The 21,225-nt window shown below is 36.7% G+C and overlaps 3 protein-coding genes across 5 annotated transcripts in view; all 3 read left to right on the top strand.

Moving 5' to 3' along the window:
* The window catches only part of LOC125802521 (uncharacterized), a 94,178-nt gene that overhangs the window by 64,904 nt on the left and 8,049 nt on the right, over positions 1-21,225 (top strand). The window lies entirely within an intron of this gene.
* Positions 898-14,590, top strand: LOC111193616 (uncharacterized). Of its 3 annotated transcripts, none has more exons than XM_049478628.1 (11): positions 898-1,154; positions 3,290-3,416; positions 5,309-5,413; positions 7,941-8,021; positions 8,201-8,311; positions 8,505-8,615; positions 8,813-8,846; positions 10,646-10,719; positions 10,917-11,128; positions 11,374-11,533; positions 14,327-14,590. In XM_049478628.1, the coding sequence occupies exons 5-11, from the start codon at positions 8,236-8,238 to the stop codon at positions 14,440-14,442; spliced, it is 783 nt and encodes a 260-aa protein (XP_049334585.1). In that variant the 5' UTR covers positions 898-1,154; positions 3,290-3,416; positions 5,309-5,413; positions 7,941-8,021; positions 8,201-8,235; the 3' UTR covers positions 14,443-14,590. The 3 variants fall into 3 exon arrangements, with proteins under 3 accessions (XP_049334585.1, XP_049334571.1, XP_049334574.1); XM_049478614.1 differs by having other exon boundaries at positions 899-1,154; positions 8,813-8,920; positions 10,612-10,719; positions 14,327-14,588; XM_049478617.1 differs by lacking the exon at positions 7,941-8,021 and having other exon boundaries at positions 899-1,154; positions 8,813-8,920; positions 10,612-10,719; positions 14,327-14,589.
* On the top strand, positions 18,002-19,115 carry LOC111191870 (trace amine-associated receptor 1-like). Its single transcript, XM_022667933.2, has one exon. It carries the CDS (start codon positions 18,061-18,063, stop codon positions 19,084-19,086), a length of 1,026 nt encoding a protein of 341 aa, XP_022523654.2. The 5' UTR covers positions 18,002-18,060; the 3' UTR covers positions 19,087-19,115.

Here is a 21,225-nt window from a genome sequence, read left to right as displayed (position 1 = left end):
TAGCATTACTCTATATTCAACACAAAATCGAATTTGAATGATACTATATGCATGCACCTTGTATGCCAGGTTCTCTCTCTTCTGTTGAGAGGTCTGTTTACTTGAAAGACGTCTGGAAAAGGCCTCCATAAACACTTCAATTCTGCAAACAGGACACAGAAAAATTGCACACATGATGGTTTGAGCATTAGAAAACATGACATTTGATTATCACAAGTAAAGTGAGCTGCTGACTGCTAATAAAAAATGAAATAAGGCTGATCAACAGTTTTGTTTTTGTTGGTCCATCTTAGCTCATAAGAGGCGTGGACCCATTTTCTCTGTAAAGCTGCTTTGCAGCAACTTGTATTGTAAAAAGTACTATATAAATGCAATTGAATTGAACATATTCATTAGGATGTTTAATTTGAATAATATAGGATCATATGAGAGAAATAACTTTCATTTAAATATCATGATGATAAGCACAGAAAAGAGCTTGTTCTTTACCAGAAATGCATGTTTGTCAATAAATAACAAAATTTAAATACATAAAATAAAAACATGACCCACACAATAAGCATGCCAACACTTCAGACAGTTATGCTCAGAGGGGCAGTGTAGCTGTAGGTTTGCATTTTCAAAGTCATAGAAAAGCGTATCTGATTTTCCTTCCTTGCTACCAGTTAAATTTCAATGAGACCAACTGGAACCAGCTTCTGCTTAACTGATGTGAAAATCTACATTCACACCATTCATAAGACTGTAATTAGACGTATGGGCTAACTTAAAGCATTCTACTTTAAATCAGTGGGAGAGAATATGAAAAGGCACATTCTACCCTTAGAGACCAATATCCCTGTACATACCACATTTTACATTACATTACCAGAGCAAAGCATGTCCATTAGAGCCCCAATGTGTTTAAGCACGAGGCAGTAATGCGCGCGAGCTTATGTGTGACATTGATGTGCGCGAGCTTATGTCAGACAGCTCGTGGCGGTTTAAAAAGGCTAGCTAGCCGGTTAGCGGACACTCGACGGTTTTGTGAAGTAACTTATGAAACACCAATGACCTTCCTATCCTACCCGACCAACCAATTCTAGTTAACTTGTATTTGTTTATAGTGCTTTTTATTTTTCTTTGTCTACATTTTGACACACAATTTAACTAAAGTAAGTAGGTTAAAGCTAGCTAACAGGGGGACTTGGCTAGCTAGCTAACTTGCTACCGTTAACTGACGTCAGGTAGTCAAGTTAGCAAGACAGCTAACGCATTAGCTACCTGCTCTAAATTCTTAATTTTAAAATAGTTTAGGTATTTACAGCCAGCAATGTATAAATTTATTACTACAGCTGTATAAAAACAGCAGGCTAGTTGAGTTATTAACTTAGCAATATGGTATTGAAGATTTCAAAATGCTAGCTTAGCTAACTAGCTAACGCTACATTAATAACGTAACTCGTAGCGTCACCGCTTAACTTATATACCGCCTCACGAACGCACCGGCGTGTGTCAATGTATTATATTATTAATAAAAATGAACTGGTTAGCCACAATATCAACTCAATATAGACGCACTACCGACTACAAACTGCAGTGTTACTTAACCTCGCATAATATAGCAAATTTACATCATTAACATAAACCGTGGGGTCACGGCTAACTTAACTTACCGCGGACGAACGGACGATCTGGCCTGCTAGCATTAACCAGTCTAGCTATAGCCAACACTATGAAACATGCCCATACTAATAAAATGTAAACGTTAGTGTACCCAAGTTGGCTCATTTAAGCAGTAAAAATACTAACGTTACTGAGTGTTAGTATAAGTCCTATGTTGGCGCATTTAAGCAGTAAACATACCCAATTGCACTCCTATTCCACCACACTTACGTGAGAACCCACAGTTTCTGAAGCACTAACAGCACAGCAGCACTACAGGCGACAGGTTGTATTAGGACCAAACTCCTCCTTTTCAGTTGTGAGCGTTGTTGTCACGCCTCTCCATTCAAAGCTGTGATGGCTGGTTGGAGGTTTCAGCCAGATAAATAAAAGGGCGGTTTCCTTTTAGGTTAAAGCTACATGAGCACATTTGATTGTTCTGACATGAGTCCCAAGTCTTGAAAGTCACCAATGTAACAGCATTTTAATATTTAACATTAATTACACTATTTTATATTTACATTATTTATACATTTTTGTAAAGTGTGTATTTATTACAACAAAAATAAATTAGCTACATATACAACTGAGATTAAATAATTTTTCATTATCACATTAAGTTAAAACAAAAAAAATGAAAATGATACTGCAATCCAATTGTTGTGCATCACAAGACATAGTTTATTGTTATGAAATTTAAAAAGTGTTAAATAATGTTTCAGCTCAAACGCTTCAGAGACAGCTCTATAGAAAATTATGTAATGTAATTTTAAGCTGTCTTTGTATGATAAACTATGTTTATCATAAACAATTGATCTACTTGGACAGGGGTTTGTGTCAGGGTTTGCTCTCTTGCTAGTTTTATATACATGTTTGTTAATGTTTTTGACCTATAGATTGTATTCATTTAATGAACATACTGCACTCTGTTTTGGTTTTGCACAGAAAATGCTAAAATAGACCAAACATATTTTTGTAATACAAGGCCATTTCACTACAGAAGCAGTGCTTTTTTTTGTTAATTATGTGACTTAAATCCACAAGTCTCCTAAAAAGTGCACAAGGTTGTAAATTTTGTAAACTGATTAAACTGACAAAACTTTCAAAACTGAAAGTGATTTAATTTTTTAGAACTGAATCTTTTACAATCAAAATGAATAACTGTTTAAATGTTATAAACATAATTACACAACAACAAATCAAGGTACACTCTTTTAAAAAAAAGTTACAAAACAAAAATGTTGATGGATACTATTCATTAAAAAACATGTGATCCATCAATAAACCTTAAAATGGTTCTTTGAAGGTTCTTTAGTAAAATGATTTTACTAAAGAATGAGATATATAACAGAATCAAATTATTCTTAATAGGTGAATTGGTTTTGTATATGCTTGTATATAGCACCACAATGGCTTACATTGCATTGCAACAAACACTCTTTGATGCTATTATCAACCATCTCCAAAAATGTTCTTTGTAGAACCATATATATATATATATATATATATATATATATATATATATATATATATATATATATATATATATATATATATATATATATATATATATAATGTGTTATAAATAATTTAAAACAATTTAGCAGTGTATAGCAATTGCTTATTTATTATTGTACTCTCGTAGAAATCATACTCATCATCAGAAGAAGAGGAGGAGGAAGAAACCCCACCTGTCAAAAAAAGACTGCCAAATGCACCAAGACCCCCTGCCCCACCTCAAAGACAGAAACAACACAGTTCAAAACACAATGGTACTGTATTTAATGTTTACAAAATGGATACCATCACACATACAAGACACATATTTATGGATGAAACAACCACAGTGTATATCCTCTTTCAATAATTTGACAGCATCGATACACCCTTAGCTATAAAAAATGTGCTACAATGTCAAGCTCTGAATTAAGACTTTTATGAATTCTTAGAACTTACCAGTACCTTTCAGCCTAAAAGAGCAAAGCAGGATTGGTGTAACAATCTGTCAGATATTCAAGGTTTAATGTCTGAAACATTCCTAAAGGTAGATTTAATGGAACATTTCAAAACTTTTTAACTTATCTGTGTATCAGTTTCATTGTGGATAATAGTCAGTTAACCACAAGGCCTACATTTAACTGAGAGCAGAGTACGTTTTCTTGTAAATTAAAAAAAAAAAAATCCATTATTCCCTTATTGTAATGTTGAATTAACCTATTTACAGAGGACATGATTAAGAAAAAATGAAATAAAAGAAACTCACCTTTTAAGGGAAAATATTTGGAAAAACTCACCTCTTAAGAGTACTTCAGATGTCTAAATAAAAACATAAGCAAAAGCTCTTGACAATTAATGTGTAGTACGTATACTAAATCACAACAACTTACATTTGTTAGTGTGTAGTTCAGCTGACTAGTTTAGACAAACACTTTTAATCTGCAGGTTACCTCCTCAGCCAGAGCTATTTATTCTCTATAAAAAAAATACAAATCAGATAAAAAGCATTGTAATGATGACCGTGGATATCAGAACCAGTTCAGAAAGTGTGTTTTTATGGGAAGTATAGGCATATGCAAACTGCAAATTGTACTATGCAAAATGACACTGCATTCCTGAATTTTCATTCAGTGACCAAAGATTACTGGGAAATTCAGCTTCATCATTTTAATTTGCGATTTTATACACTACTCAACATTTAAAACAAAGACTTTGGGTTTACTAACAAGCTTTATATCAACAGAAATTCATAGTGACTTTACCCTTCTGAAATCCATTCAATTTACCTTAAAAGGAATGTGCACATCTGCATCTACAATAAATCAGCGGCTCTCAAACTGTAGTCTCGCAATGCTGTGCTGTGCTAACACTTACGGTATGAAGCAGGTCGGCTTGCTGCTGCTCAATTCACCAGTGAAAGGCCTTCTATTGGTGTTACCAAGGGCAGAGTGAGCCTTAAATTTAACCTACATTTTGACTTTGTTTAGTATCTATTTTGGACTTTTCAGAAAAATAAATGCCAGCATGCAAACATCAACACTTGTATTTAATCGAATGGGGCTGTAATGACAAAGCACTACAAACATATGGCAAAACTAACTTTTTAATTCTCTGCCATCAGACTATAGGAAAGGCAAAAAATAACTTGAGACAATCCAACGATTATTAACTAATACAGGAAACTGTGTATATGTATTACAATAAACACCCTTAATACAGGTGTTGAGTGCATCTATCCCAGATTCTGACTGGACAGCCATAGTGGTTATCTTTTTAGGTGAACTGCCTAGGGCCAATTTAACACCACCTTCACCAGCCACATATATTGCAGTACAAAATATCACGGTTTGTTCCACCCTGATCTACACAGAGCATGAATATGATTGTCAAATCAGTGTTCCAATCTTAACTGCTGCATCACACTAACTCATTTCCTTATTAGTTAAGACAATCTTATTACTGCAATTGGAAGCAATAAGTAACTGACCCAGGTTACTTTGTCATAACCAAGCTAATTGTCTCATAATGCTTGGTCACAATAACCTATAAGTAAACAAATAAATAAATAAACACAATAAAATAAAAAGAATACAGTTTAGGGGTGGTGCTATGGCAAAACTGTAAAATTACAAAGTATATTACAATATTTCTTATTCCCTGTAAACAGCACCTACCATACAACAGGACACATCAAGGTGGTACAACCATTGTACATCGAAAGAATCCTCACAGGGACCAGGACACGCCCAGGGTGTCCTACCTAATTTCAATGGTGAGTTTACTGAAGAGGGAGAAAAGCAATTTTTAGTTATTTAAGAATGACACTTGAGGTTGGTGAAATGCAAATGATAAAAAAGGGGTTGTCTGTGTATGTATATATACTGTGTGTACATACAGTGTTGCTTGAAAGTGTGTAAACCTTGTAAATTGTTTGATATTTCTGCATAAATATTTCCTCATACATCATCAGATTTTCACACACATCCTAATAGTAGACAAAGAGAGACCAGTTAAACAAATAAGACATGTTATCCTTCTGTCATTTATTTATTACGGACAATTATCCAGTAGTACATATTTGTGAGTGGCAAAAGTATGTAAACCTACTTAGCAGTTCATTTAAAGGTGAAATTAGTGTCTTCCCAATTAATAGGATGACAATCCGGTGTGAGAGGGTAGAGCTTGTTATATTTAAAGGATAGGGATCTATCAAACTCTGCTCTTCACAACACATGCGCATTAGGCTGGAAAAGGTTAAAAAAACATCACTAAAGTGTTCCACCTTCAGACAGATGTCAGAACTAAATCTCAAGAAAAGGTGGGTCATGCAGCAAGACAACCACCCTAATAAACAAATCGTTGTACTATAGAATGGGTAAGGAAGAATACAGTTTTGGCCAAGTCAAAGTCCTGACCATAATTCAATCTAAATGGTGTGTAAAGACCTGAAGCAAGCAGTTAGGAAGAAATCCATCAACATCCCAGAGCTGAAGCTGTTCTGTACAGAAGAATTAGCTAAAATTCCTCCAAGCTGATGTGCATAACTGGTTAACAGTTACTGGAAATGTTAAGTTGCAGTTATTGTTGCAAAGGGGGGGGTCATACCAGATATTATACCACAGTTAGTTCCGACCCTGCAATGTGATTGGCTGAGAGGCGTTGTAGGAGTGCCATTATTACACGATAATGCACTGTAACCGAAGCGCTCTGTGTATCACTCCGCCACACACGCGTAACTTAGCAACGACCCGAGAGTTATAGTTATAAGTTATAGTTGTTATAGTCTGGTGTTAGCAGCGGACCGTCTGACAGAATGGAACTATTTTTCCTAGAGCCGAGAGTCCGGGTTGAAACAGCCGTGCTCAGTCGCTCACTGGCCGGCGTGTAGAGCCGAGATTCCGGGGTGAAACAGCCGCGCTCAGTCGCTCACTGGCCGGCGTGTAGAGCCGAGATTCCAGGGTGAAACAGCCGCGCTCAGTCGTTCACTGGCCGGCGTGTAGAGCCGAGAGTCCGGGGTGAATGGAACTATTTTACCTCGCGGAAGGCTGATAAACACACAGATCGTATTTTTCCTGTCCTCTTTATCTTAAAATCGAATAAAAGACTGTGATACCGGAACCGTAGATCAGCACACCAGTGCCAGTATTACACGTTATAGCACTCCCTCTCGTGTATTATTGCTTAACTATAATCAAAGGTTCACATATTTTTGCCACTCACAAATATGTAATATTGGATCATTTTCCTCAATAAATAAATGACCAAGTATAATATGTTCGTCTCATTTGTTTAACTGGGTTCTCTTTATCTACATTTAGGACTTGTGATACATTTCTCAGTTCCTGTGCAGATGTTCAGAATTTCTTTAATATCCACAATTGGACATGCTCTCATAATAGTTTTATACAGAAAATGAGCAGAAGCCAAAAGCCTTAATTTTTCCCAATTTAAGGGAACATCTGCTTGGAAAATCACAGAGACGTGAATCCAGACAGAAGTACATAAATAAGACAGATGGGACTAGTAAAAAAAGGCTGATGGACAACAGGTCTCAGTTAGTGTTATGTGCAATAAAAGTATGAAGTCCACTGTAATGGACACAGGGTCTGAAAGGGTTAATTGCATAATATTATTATTAATGAGTGATTTAATGCTTTTTTATAATTCTTGTTATTATTGCTAAATAGCCTACACCTTTGACCAACTAGAACAATCTGCCATTAAAATCTGGAAATCTGGAGTCGTGTCTGAATTTTCAGTTTCTGAGTAGTCAGATAAACAAATGACATGAACTCAAGAGGCATCTCTACCTGAATCTGAGAAACCTAGGTTAGCCTTGTCAAGGTGCTATATACAATTAGGCTTAAAACTGAACAAAGGACCCTAAAAAATTTGATTTCATAAATGCATATTTTTATAAATATGTTGTGTGCCATGCATAAGCATGTCAGTAGAGCTGAATGCTTAAGCACAAGGTTTGAATTGCTTAAGAGTTACGAATGTTTTGGAAAACCCACTCCTGCTTTCATTGTGGGATTGATTTCTTGTTTTTATTCTCAGGCATGCCCCCTGCTGTAGTGACATTATAGTATACACAATATAAAAAATACACATATAGTTCTACACAAATTCTTAAATTATTCCTATTGATATTTACAACAAGATACGTTTAGGGACATGCAGGATTGGGCGTAGTCACCATAACCAAAACAGTCGACTTCTGTCTTGTCAAAACAAAACTCTTGTCTATATTTTTTAACTATATATATATATTTTTTTTTTTTACTCCCTGTAAACAGCACCTAACATACAAGACAACCAGTCAACACAGGCAGAACCCTCTCAGGGAACAGGAAATGGACAGCATGTTCTAGCTTATTGTGAGTTAACTTAAGGAGAAAAGCAATTTTAGTACATTAATAATGATTTGATTTGATTACAATTAGTATTAGTATATTAAAAATAGGTAAGAATGATACCTTAGGTCGCTAAAATGCAGGAATTCTCAAATTATCTTTGCATGAATATTCTAGCAATGTTTTTTATTTCCTGTGAACAGCACCTACCGTGCAACACGAAACGTCATTTTGGCCCATGTCCAACCAGTCCACATGGGCGGAATCCTTTCAGGGACCAGGACATGCCCAGGGTGTCCTACCTCCCATCAGTGGTGAGTTTACTGAGGGAGAAAAGCATTTTTTAAAGTTAATAACTAGCACAATAATAATACAGGTATGAATAACAACTTAGGTCACTGAAATGCAAACAACTAAAGTCAGGCATTTTCAAAAGTATCTTTGCATGAATATTCTTCACAGAAGTCAAGTATTGTCTCAGCAATGTTTTTTATTCCCTTTAAACAGCACCTACCGTACAACACAAAGCGTCATTGTGGCCAATGTCCAACCAGTCCACATGGGTGGAATCCTCCCAGGGACCAGGACATGCCCAGGGTGTCCTACCTCATGTCAGTGGTGAGTTTACTGAGGGAGAAAAGCACTTTAGTTGAGTATTAACTCATTAATAATACAGGTAAGACGCTGAAATGCAAACAAATAAAGTCCAAAACATCTTCACATGAATAAAACAAAAACATCTTCACATGAATATTAGTAATAGAAACTTCACAGTCAATTACTCTCTCAGCATTTTTTTTATTCTCTGTAAACAGCACCTACCGTAAAAGAAACATTACAGTGTCCCAGGTCCAACCAGTCCACATGGGTGGAATCCTCTCACAGAACAGGACATGGACAGGGTGTCCTTCCTCATGTCAGTGGTGAGTACTGAAGGAGAAAAGCAACTATTTAGTTGAATATCAGTACATTACAATTTTTCTCAGCTGCTTTTGAGCATTTCTTAGATCAATTTTTTATTTTCTCAAAACTATTTTATACAAATAGTAAATGCTTTGTTGCAAATAAGTCCTATATTGCAAATTATTTTGTACAACACTCTGTTGTACACACTAAGAAAAGTAAGTACAGATTTGTACTTAAAAGAGTACAAAGCTTGTCGCTGGGGCTGTACCTTATATTAAGGTACAAAAAAGTACCTTTAAGTTAAAGTCCTCTTTTGTACCCATGGTTTTTGTGCCAGTAAAGATTATAAAAATTATAAACATTATCATCAACTGAATATGGCTCAAAAACTTGATGATCCAAAATTGTCTGGCTTTCAAATAAAAAATGTGCAATTAAAATATATATTGTTTATCAGTACAGTGATACTGAATACTGAATGTACCCTTTGGCTGGTTAAATGGTACAAATCTGTACTTATTGCTGTTAGAAATGACTTTGTACTTCAGAGGGAACAAATCTGACCCTGTAAAGACCAATATTGTACCTTTGAGGGTACAATTATGAAGAGTGTACCTTTAAGTACAAAAAAGTACTCATATCGTACCTCTGTTTTTTAGAGTGTACAACACACTGCTGTTTCCCAAATGATAAATCACTTTACTTTACTTTACTTAAACTTCTATGTCTTTTATAAGTAAATGGACATCATTATTGTAAGTTGCTTTGGACAAAAGCATCTGCTAAATGTAATGTAATGTAATGCATGTAATGTAATACTTCACTCTCTTACCCCACCAAACATCTAGGCATTAGTTCACTACATCCTTACACTGAAGTTAGTTAAACCAGTGGTCAAGACATGTGAAGCAGATTTTATACATTTCTATTAGACTTTTTACGTGAGCATGTTGAAAATGTTAGGAGGTCAATAATTCAGATGTTCAAACAATGCACTCTGTACTTTAATACTGTATACTAACACTTCACATTGCTGGATAGATCTGTATGGGTATATAGAGATAGACATATTTTACACATTTATAAAGGAACATCTTCTAAAATCATACTCAGCACACTCTTTTGTTTTGTATAAAATGTTGAGAAACAGCTTCTGCAATGTGCACAAGTGATTAGATGATGAACAAATAGTTATGGGAAATTAAATTCTGATTTGAGAGTGCTCCAGAGCAGCTGAGAAAAAAATGTATATACCTAGGTGAGTCTATCTTTAATCTGACAAAGTGCAGTGTACTTTCAGTATTTTCTATCACAAGTACATGGTCTTTCAATAAATTATTTTACAAATGTGAGTTCTGGGTCATTTGTTAAATCAGGCTCCCACACACAGTAATGTGTAATTTAGTACTGCCTGTTATTTGGTAAATCTACTACAGTAGATGTATGCTACTTGAGAAAAAGTGCAGTATGTTTAAAGCATTTTTAATTTGTTATTAAAACTTTAGCATTCTTACTTGTTTGTAATCAACAACTAAATTACTTTCTTTTGAGTTAGGTCCAGGCATTAGCTGGTCATTGTGTAGTGTTGTTTCTACAAACAATTTTTAAAAATCATTCATAGAAACTCAAACGTATTTTCACATGAATATTATTCCTAAAACTTCACAGTCAAGTATTCTCACAGCATTTTTTTTTTCTCTGTAAACAGCACCTACCGTAAAAGAAACATTACAGTGGCCCAGGTCCAACCAGTCCACATGGGCAGAATCCTCTCAGGGAACAGGACATGCCCAGGGTGTCCTTCCTCATGTCAGTGGTGAGTACTGAAGGAGAAAATATCTTACTGAAGCAGGAATCAAAGGTTTCAGATAAAATGCATTAATACAATTAATTCATAAATATAATATGTAGGACAATTCTCTAGGTCACTAAAATGCTAAATTTAAGTACACCATACAATCTAATAAGCATGAAAAGAAAAAGGACCTAAAATAAAAAATATTAATTTTGCAGCTGTAGATAGGACTGTCCTGGAGGCACTGCGGGAGATCGACCTCAAAATAGGTTACTTAACATCACTTGAGTCATTCATTGGTGGCCGCCGGATTCTGCCCACACAACAGCTTGCAGGCGAAGAAGAGGTTAATTTTATTCCTCTAAATTCAATTGAAGACCTTGAAAATATGGAAGAAAGACTTCAGAACAATGAACTGAGGCAAAGGATGGTAATCATTTATTATTATTTACAGTTTTCCATCAGATAAGACTATGAATGGATTCACAAAGTGTCCACAAACATTTCCTGTTGATTATATATGTAAGCATGTGATTGGTTTGACTGGAAAATGCATTACTCAACTAAAAAAATAAAACCTTAACATAAAATGCTCATTAGTCAATAGTAAATACAAAAGGTATGAAAAGGTCAGTTTGGTAATTAATACATTTCTACTACTCTGCAATATTTCAGATTAGCATGCTGTCACTTAGTGGAGGAGCTTCCATGCAAAAAACTATTTGGAGAATTGCCAGCAAGTTATTAACCGCTGACCTGGCGAAAAACCTGAACTGGTGTGGCAGGGGGAACAAGCGAGGTCTAAAGAAGACTTTATTTGGACAAATGATTATTGGTAAGTCATGTAAACAATACATAATATTTAGAAGATTTACAATGTTCCTAGGAAGGCAGATATTTTGTTAGCAACACAGCAAATAGAGAACAGTTTTTGTAATGTTCATGCAGTTTTTGCTGCATGAACATAAACTCAGTAGAGCACAAAAATAATTTCTCTTTCAACTCGTTTTCTTTATTTTCATGACTAAATACATTGTAGATTCTCACTGAAGGCATCAAAACTATGAATGAACACGTGGAGTTTTGTACTTAACAAAAAAAGGTGAAATAACTGAAAACATGTTTTATTTTCTAGTTTCTTCAAAATAGCCACCCTTTGCCCTGATTACTGCTTTGCACACTCTTGGCATTCTCTCAATGAACTTCAAGAGGTGGTCACCTGAAATGGTTTTCCAACAGTCTTGAAGGAGTTCCCAGAGGTGTTCAGCACTTGTTGCCCCTTTGCCTTCACACTGTGGTCCAGCTCACCCCAAACCATCTGGATTGGGTTCAGGTCCGGTGACTGTGGAGGCCATGTCATCTGCTGCAGCTTGGTCAAATAGCCCTTACACAGCATAGAGGTGTGTTTGAGGTCATTGTCCTGTTGAAAAATAAATGATCGTCCAACTAAATGCAAACCAGATGGGATGGTGTGTCGCTGCAGGATGCTGTGGTAGCCATGCTGGTTCAGTGTGCCTTCAATTTTGAATAAATCCCCAACAGTGTCACCAGCAAAACACCCCCACAGCATCACAGCTCCTCCTCCACCATGCTTCACAAAGGGAACCAGGCATGTGGAATCCATCCGTTCACCCTTTTCTGCATCTCACAAAGACACGGCGGTTAGACCAAAGATCTCAAATTTGGACCAAAGCACAGATTTCCACTGGTCTTATGACCATTCCTTATGTTTCTTGGCCCAAACAAATCTCTTCTGCTTGTTGCCTCTCCTTAGCAGTGGTTTCCTAGCAGCTATTTGAGCATGATTTGCTGCATCTCCTCTTAACAGTTGTTATAGAGATGGGTCTGCTGCTAGAACTCTGTGTGGCATTCAACTGTTCTCTGATCTGAGCTGCTGTTAACTTGTTATTTCTGATGCTGGTGACTCTGATCAACTTGTCCTGAGAAGCAGAGGTGACTCTTGGTCTTCCTTTCCTGGATCGGTCCTCATGTGTGCCAGTTACGTTGTAGCGCTTGATGGATTTTGCGAATCCACTTGGGGACACATTTAAAGTTTTTGCAATTTTCCTGACTGACTGACCTTCATTTCTTAAGGTAATGACGGCCACTTGATTTTCTTTAGTTAGCTGATTGGTTCTTGCCATAATATGAATATTAACAGTTGGGCAAATGTGGCTGTCGGCTGTGTAGTAACTTGACTTCTGCACAACACAACTGATGGAAATTCCACTAATTAACCCTGATAAGGCACACCTGAAAACCATTTCAGGTGACCACCTCTTGAAGTTCATTGAGAGAATGCCAAGAGTGTGCAAAGCAGTAATCAGATCAAAGGGTGGCTATTTTGAAGAAACTGGAATATTAAACATGTTTTTAGTTATTTCACCTTTTTTGTTAAGTACATAACTCCACATGTGTTCATTCATAGTTTTGATGCCTTCAGTGAGAGTCTACAATGTAAAAAGTCATGAAAATAAAGAAAACACAGTGAATGAGGTATGTCCAAACCTATATATATATATATATATATATATATATATATATATATATATATATATATATATATATATATTTACACATTTTAAGAACAGCTTACAACTAAGACTAGCTGCATAAAAACTAGCTGCATATGCCTTTAGTAGTGCAGTTAGTTGATAAAAAAATGTGATGTGATGAATTCATATCTGTGATGAATTCATATCTGTCTGTCTGTCTGTCTGTCTGTATACGTAACCTTTGTGTCAATCTCTATACTACTGGTATTAAGAGAGCGCCCCCATGCTGTGGCCTTCCCAAATGCATATGGATTAATTAGCTATGTTGGTCTTTGTTATACACAGAGTTGAAATTTGCCACGTCATATTCATGAAATTCCATCCTTCTTTGGAGATTATTAAACAATTTTTAAACAAGTTTAATATAGTGGCATACAGTATTACCATTATACAGCCCAACCCTACACACACAATGTGAATTATATCATGGGAAAATCTGGTAACAATTCCTTTATTCCAAATAATAGAGTAAAAATAAATATCAGAACAATTTCCCCACCTTCATTTAAACTACAGTCTTGCAACCATTTACACGTGGTAACAACGTTGCTAAGCTTATCTTACTTGGTAAATAACATCACGCATCAGCTTATTTAGCCTGAAAATGGCACTAACCTGCTCAAACTACATTCACATAGATTTATACCTATAGTTTGATGTTTAATACAAGTATAATAATAATAATAATAAAAATAATAATTACAAATACTTATACAAATAGAAACCTACCTTTCTCCAACTTCAGCCGCCATTTTGAAAGCTGATTTCCATCTTCATGCTTGCCTTGAGTCATAAGTTTTACTTTCAACAAGTTTTCACATGTATTAAAGGCACATATAAAAATGTCTATATATTTTTTTCAAAATCAATTTTACTTAAAATGGGTGTAATGTTTTAGGGGGAAAAATACAATGTCAGTTACAATTTCTATTTTCCTCATAGAAATAAATATTACTCTCACAACAAGGTCCGACTGATTTTTTTTTTAACTTACATATAGAGCCAAGTGTAGTACTTACTTTGTGTCTCCTAACACTGTGTTTTTAATAACAAGCTATACTTTTCATATACAGGTGCAGCCATGAAAAACCCAATTCTACCAGCGCCGACTGAGGCAGATGCCGAAAAATGTTTAAAAAGACTACCTGGCTGGCACCAGGGAGGCGTTAATATCTATTTTTGGTTATAATTCATTTTAATTATTTTTACAGTTAATAAATATTTTTGTTTAAAGTTGATTTAAATTATTCTTACAGATAATCACTATTTTAGTTTAAAGTTAATTTTTATTTTTCATGACAATTAATCATTCTTCTATTTGTTTAATATCTAATGTTATTGTTTTTTTCTGTTTGTGTTCATCATATCATTTATTCTATTGTTAAATTGGCATTTAATAAACTATATCTAAATATAGATTTTCAGTTTATTTTGTGAGTATTTTTATTTAATATTTATTATATTTAATTAATAACCATTATTCTTATTAAAGCAACTTCACCTATTATAGTAATTTGATGTATGCCGCGACGAACACACACACACACACACACACACACACACACACAGGCACGCATACACACAGCTGATGTCTGGAGTGCAGCGTCTAAACGTCCTTTCTGCATCCACCCACGATGTTTGAAAGACGTATTAAAGATGAATAAACGCTCTATGAAATGGTCTGGAACACATCGCATAAGCGTCTCTGGTACGCGGGCGAGATTTAGACGTAGTAAGAGTCGGTCTGGAACGCAGCGGCTAAAGGTAACCCACGACCACCCAGAGACGTCTCAGAGATTTAGTGCAGATGAGCAAACGCTCTTTTAAATACGTTGTCGAGACCAACACGGTTATGTGCCAGAGACGTCTTAGAGATGCATGTGTGCTATCAGGGTAGCTACACACCGAGCCCCTACGTTAGCATTTTGCCCGTTAAAAACGCCTCTCCAGACTAGCTAGCTAGCTAAGCTAACGCTTATCCCCAGTCCTTATCCACACACCGAGCCCCTACGTTAGCATTTTGCCCGCTAAAAACGCCTCTCCAGACTAGCTAGCTACACACCGAGCCCCTACGTTAGCATTTTGCCCGTTAAAAACGCCTCTCCAGACTAGCTAGCTAGCTAAGCTAACTCTTATCCCCAGTCCTTATCCACACACCGAGCCCCTACGTTAGCATTTTGCCCATTAAAAACACCTCTCCAGACTAGCTAGCTACACACCGAGCCCCTACGTTAACATTTTGCCCGTTAAAAACGCCTCTCCAGACTAGCTAGCTAGCTAAGCTAACTCTTATCCCCAGTCCTTATCCACACACCGAGCCCCTATGTTAGCATTTTGCCCGCTAAAAACGCCTCTCCAGACTAGCTAGCTACACACCGAGCCCCTATGTTAGCATTTTGCCCGTTTAAAAACGCCTCTCCAGACTAGCTAGCTAGCTAAACTAACTCTATTATCCCCAGTCCTTATCCACACACCGAGCCCCTACGTCAGCATTTTGCTGTGTAGCCCAACAACCTTCTAACTTTAGCCAAAAGTGAGGGCTGACTAGTTATCTAACCACTATGTATGTATTTCTACTTTTAGACTGTAATTTGGCAAGTAAAAACTATTTTAGGTTGGATATTAATTATATAGGAGAAATGTATTTAACCTTACCTGCCAGTCGAACGGCTGTAATGGCGCACGTCTCACTGCATGTCTGTGGCTGTGAACGAAATGGCTCCCTACTCCCTCATTAGTGTTGCGCTATGAAGGGAGACACTATGTAGTTCACTAGTTAGTGGTAAAACTGGAGTGAATTCAGACACTAACTCATCATTATCATGCGTCTGCACCGGTCGCATAAAAACACACAGGTGAGAAAGGGGTTGAGCCTTGTTTGAAACTCCATAAACACACTGAACTGAGCTCTGAATTAAATTTAGTGAAGCTATGAGATGATCATGAAGTTATTTATCTGTTTGTTATATTTACGCTGTGTAAAAGATGATCCTCACATTACTGAACTACATGAAGAAAACCTTAAAAATAGCAGCGTTCACCGGCTCGCACTGTTGCCAGATTGGGTGGTTTCATGCCAAATGTCGAGTTGTGTCTGAAATTGTCTGGAGAAAACGCTGTGATTTGACAGGTGAACAAAACTACCAAGTGTAAAGAGTTGGGAAATTTAACTCGGCGGTGTTATAGTTAGATATCTTACCCTGCAGAGACAGAGCTTTTAGTCCTGCTGATGGAAATGTGAAGCTGTGTTTATGTTCGTTATTATATGTGATTAAGTTATTTCTTTCTTTCATTGCTTGCAAGGTTGTTTTTATGTACTGTTTTTACGTTTTTGTTTCGTGTGTCCAATGATAACGTTACAAGGCACAAAACACATATTTTGTAATCAGTGATATTTAAGATATTTATGGTATTTTAGTTAAGATCATGTTGGAATAAACCCTGTAATATTGTTAATATGACGAACATCAGCTGTTTGGGTGGTTTTCTCAGTAATTTTATGGATTTGAAACACGTTTTACCCTGTGAATTGGTTTTATCTGAATCTCACTGTAACAATCTGGCAACCCTGGTGGCTCGCTGTCCACTCCGTTTCTTCGGCTGTCTGTTGCTTAGTAGCGAGACACGCAAAGCATTTTGGGACACATTCAGCTCACTTAGTAAGCAGCGAAGTTTACTATAAATCATGATGCATTATGGGAGTTTTTAGTGCCCTCAAAATCACGTTCGAATCCCCCCTTAAGATTCGGACACTCAAAGAAAAATGGCTGACATACTCAATAGTGCCCTACCTAGTAAATAGGGAGCCATTTCGGTCACAGCCTGTATTTGAACCAAAGCTTTGTTCAATTTGAACTGATTCAAATAAAGTTGTGTCAACTCAGTTCACCAGTGTTGCTTGACACTTAAAAAAAAATAAGTAGATTTTGACAAGCTTGTTAAGTTCAGTTAATAATGCAAATTATAAGTTCAGAAAACATAAAAAAACAACATTAAAGTAATTAATATTGTTTGCATTTCATATATTTGTAAGTATTATTTACTTCGAGCTAGAATCACTTTTTACAGTGTATATACGGTTAAGCCACATGGCCTGATCAAGCTGGCCATGTTCTTGTGATCTGTCCAGACCAGGTATCAGTGTTTGTTAATGGTTTGTTTGCTGGTGTAAAACAGAGCGAAAAAGATTTCCAGGGGTGCATTCTCCACTCAAAAATGAAGCTCTCTGATAGGACTATACAATGCCTATGCTAGAAGTGTTTAAGTCTTTGACAACATGCATGCATTGTTTAGAAATTCACAAGACAACAGCTGTAGATGCCACTTGATGTCCTTAAACACACCTGCACTAAAATTGGATTTCACTGAAAACACCCAGTAGATATCCTTGCATAGGGCACTTAATGCTGCACCACAGACCTGTAGTACATTAGCCAGAAGCAACTGGATTCCCCCAAGGATCTACATGTTTATTCATTGCATATCTGTAAATTTAAATATGGGGAACTCAAATGCGTTTGGGGTTGTGCAATAAGAGAATTTCCAGAGCAAAGTGGGTTGACAAACTTCTGAAAAAAACTGTACTTTTTTTTCAAAAAAATACAGCCGTATAAGGACAACAGTATTTTCGGTCATTACTATTACCATGGGATATTAACACATGACTGAGAGGGTGGTGGAGTAAATTATGCAGTGGTGTTAGGTTATAAAAGACCACTGTGTGGCTTTATTTGCCGTACAAGCTAAACGTAATATCTAATAGACAGGAGCTTTGCTGCTGCATTACCAAAAAAAAACAGAAGTCAGAATGAACTCAAGCTACACTGAGAAATTGGAGATTATTGATTTTTGCTATGAATATTTAAATGGTTCTTGTCCAAAACATGTCTATCCACTAGTTTTGAGGGTGCCGCTTTATTTGTTTTTTGGTTCAGTGGTGATTTTAACAGTGTTTGGAAATATTTTCGTCATTGTAATCATTGCTCATTTTAAGCAGCTTCACATGCCGACTAACTTCCTTGTTCTGTCTTTGGCTGTAACTGATCTGCTGCTGGGAGCACTTTTTATGCCTCCTCTTATGGTACAGTCTGTAGAAACTTGCTGGTATTTAGGGACTGTATTCTGTAAAATACACAGCAGTGTTGCCATCATGTTAAGTACTGCTTCAATTATAAATCTGTCTTTCATTTCCATTGACAGATATTGTGCTGTCTGTCATCCCCTGCTGTATCACAGTAAAATCACTTCCTCTGTCACAGTAATTATGATTGTTATCTGCTGGAGTGTTTCGGCTGCAGTTGGGTTTGGAATAATATTTGTAGAGCTGAATATTCTGGGTGTTGAAGAGTTTTATTATGAGAATGTTGCATGTGAAGGAGGATGTGTGATGTTTCAAAGTGCAGCATCGAGCACTGCTTCCTCTGTCATTTCATTTTACATCCCAGGTGTTGTGATGCTCAGTATATATATAAAGATATTCCATGTTGCACAAAAGCAAGCAAAGTCTATTCAGCACTCAAAATGTAAAAGCAATATAAAATCAGTGTTGAGCAAAGAAGAGAAAAAAGCCACAAAAACCTTGGCCGTGGTTTTGGGTGTATTCCTCTCACTTTCGGCTCCATTTTTTATTGCTAATGTTATGAATCCGTATATCGGTTATGCAGTCCCTCCAGTTTTAATTGATATGCTTGCTTGGATTGGACTTATGAATTCTACTTGTAATCCTATTGTTTATGCTTTCTTCTACAAGTGGTTTAGAAAAGCTTTCAGGATTATTATATCAGGCCAAATATTTCAGCCAAGGTCTTCAAGGATTCATCTGTTTTCACACTAAAAAAGGAAAGAAAATATAGCCCATGACAAAAGCTGCCTAAAAGTAAACTTGTCTTAAACAAGATAAGCATTGTTTAGGACATATTATGACTTATGCTATTTGAAACATTTAGTTTTGTAAAAAAATGTCTTGTGAACAAGAAATGTATTGTAAAAGTGTATGTTGTTGTTCATGCTGTAAGTTCATGTACAGTGAGTATTGGATGTGTTTAGCCCATTATTTGGCTGATGGCATTTAACTTTAAATCCACTAATGCAGCAGTCAGGTAATATATGTGCTATTGGTTTATTGGGTCTCACTCAAACAATTTCAAAATAAAAATGCTGTTTTTAAAAAGGGTATTTTCCATGATATTGATCACTTGTCTGAGGCTTCTTTGAGCATTTTCTAATGGAAAGAAAACACATTTCTTTACATTTATAGTGTTAAAAACAATAAATCACACCGGTTCCATCTAAAAATACAAAACTTCCACCTAACAATCTACCCTGGTATACCCCAGGAATAAAATGTCCTAATTTACACAGTATAATAACCAATTCTATATACTGGAGGAATTTTACATTAAGGCATAGAACCTTTCTCAAAGTTCAGTATAAACAGAGTGCCTATATACGGTTAAGCCACATGGCCTGATCAAGCTGGCCATGTTCTTGTGATCTGTCCAGACCACGTATCAGTGTTTGTTAATGGTTTGTTTGCTGGTGTAAAACAGAGCGAAAAAGAGGTCCAGGGGTGCATTCTCCACTCAAAAATGAAGCTCTCTGATAGGACCATGCAATGCCTATACTAGAAGTGTTTAAGTCTTTGACAACAGGGATGCATTGTTCAGCAGGAACAAACTGAGTGGACTCTAAAATTGGAATTTACTGAAAACACCCAGTAAATATCCTTGCATAGGGCACTTAATGCTGCACCACAGACCTGTAGTACATTAGCCAGAAGCAACTGAATTCCTCCAAGGAGCTACATTTTTATCCATAGCATATTTGTAAATTAAAATATGGGGGAACCCAAATGCATTTGGGGTTGTGCGAGTCATGGTAACAACTGGTAGGAGGCATCAGTTTGTTACCATATTTGTAAGGGCTCACCCAGAAAGGGAATCGAACCCAGGTTTTTTGATTAACAACACAACCACCTAACAGGGTGAGCTATCTAGTAAAGATAGTTAATAGTAGAATAGAGTAGAGTAGACATGACTGAGAGCAGATTGAGTTGGACTAAAAATAAACCGGAGTTTAGTTGTTAGATGAGTGCTTTACCACTCTTCTAGCAAATCAGGTGTGGTGAGAAATAGTAAGGATGTTTTCGGAGGAGGTGGGTCCAAAACAGAGGTAGAAAACTAAAGAAGAGCCCAACCTAATGTGGGGATTTTGGTGGGAAAAAAAGAACAAAGGATGCCCGGAGGAAGCTGGCTCACCCAGGAGTAAGAAAAAATAGTTAAACAAGACAAAATTGCTCCTGCAACAAAAAAGGAAACTGAGAAACTGAAATGGCAGCCACTTGGCCACTTACACACACAGACATCAAGGAGACGACTGACTGTATAGGTGGGTCCACCACCTATTGTTCTCGGAGCTGGTGGCTTCAGACAGGAAACATGGAATGTGGGGTTGTAGGCCAAGTTCTTATGATTCGTTCAGACAAGGAAAAAAATGTTCGACGCCCTCCAGCTAGTGTCTTCACTCCTCCAAAGCGAATCTAACAACCAGCAACTCACTATCTCCCACATTTTAGTTGTGTTCAGTTGGGGTAAGGTGACGGGAGAAATAGGCGCAGCGTTGCAACTTTTGGGCAGGTCCAGAATGCTGGGACAGAACTGACTCAAGCCTACCTCAGAGGCATCAACCTTAACCACAAAGGGGAGCTCTGCATTGGGAAGCTGGATGTAGGGCGGGGCCAATCTGCCACAGCCTGAGTCTTAGCTGGTTGCTCAGCTAATTGTGGGAGACCACAAAGCCCAAAAAGGACATAGATTTCTTCAGTTTCACAAAGAGATGATTCTTCAGGAGGAGCTGGAGAACCTGCCTGACATGGCCTACATGTTCATCTACTCTTACTGTTAATAAGAATATCATCCAAGTAGACTAACATGTAGTGGTCAAGTGCTTCCCTCAAGACCACATTGATGAAGCG

This window comes from Astyanax mexicanus, chromosome 1, assembly GCF_023375975.1.
Source record: "Astyanax mexicanus isolate ESR-SI-001 chromosome 1, AstMex3_surface, whole genome shotgun sequence".
Lineage (NCBI taxonomy): Eukaryota > Metazoa > Chordata > Actinopteri > Characiformes > Acestrorhamphidae > Astyanax > Astyanax mexicanus.
This window is presented reverse-complemented; position numbering and strand designations above follow the sequence as displayed.

Excerpts from the sequence above, each read along its gene's own strand:
- LOC111193616 (XM_049478617.1), top strand. The coding sequence starts at position 8,236 with ATGTCCAACCAGTCCACATGGGCGGAATCCTTTCAGGGACCAGGACAT. Across the intron at positions 10,720-10,916 it reads TGTCCTTCCTCATGTCAGTG|CTGTAGATAGGACTGTCCTG; the intron begins GTGAGTACTGAA and ends TTAATTTTGCAG. Across the intron at positions 11,534-14,326 it reads ATTTGGACAAATGATTATTG|GTGCAGCCATGAAAAACCCA; the intron begins GTAAGTCATGTA and ends TTTCATATACAG.
- LOC111191870 (XM_022667933.2), top strand. The coding sequence starts at position 18,061 with ATGAACTCAAGCTACACTGAGAAATTGGAGATTATTGATTTTTGCTAT.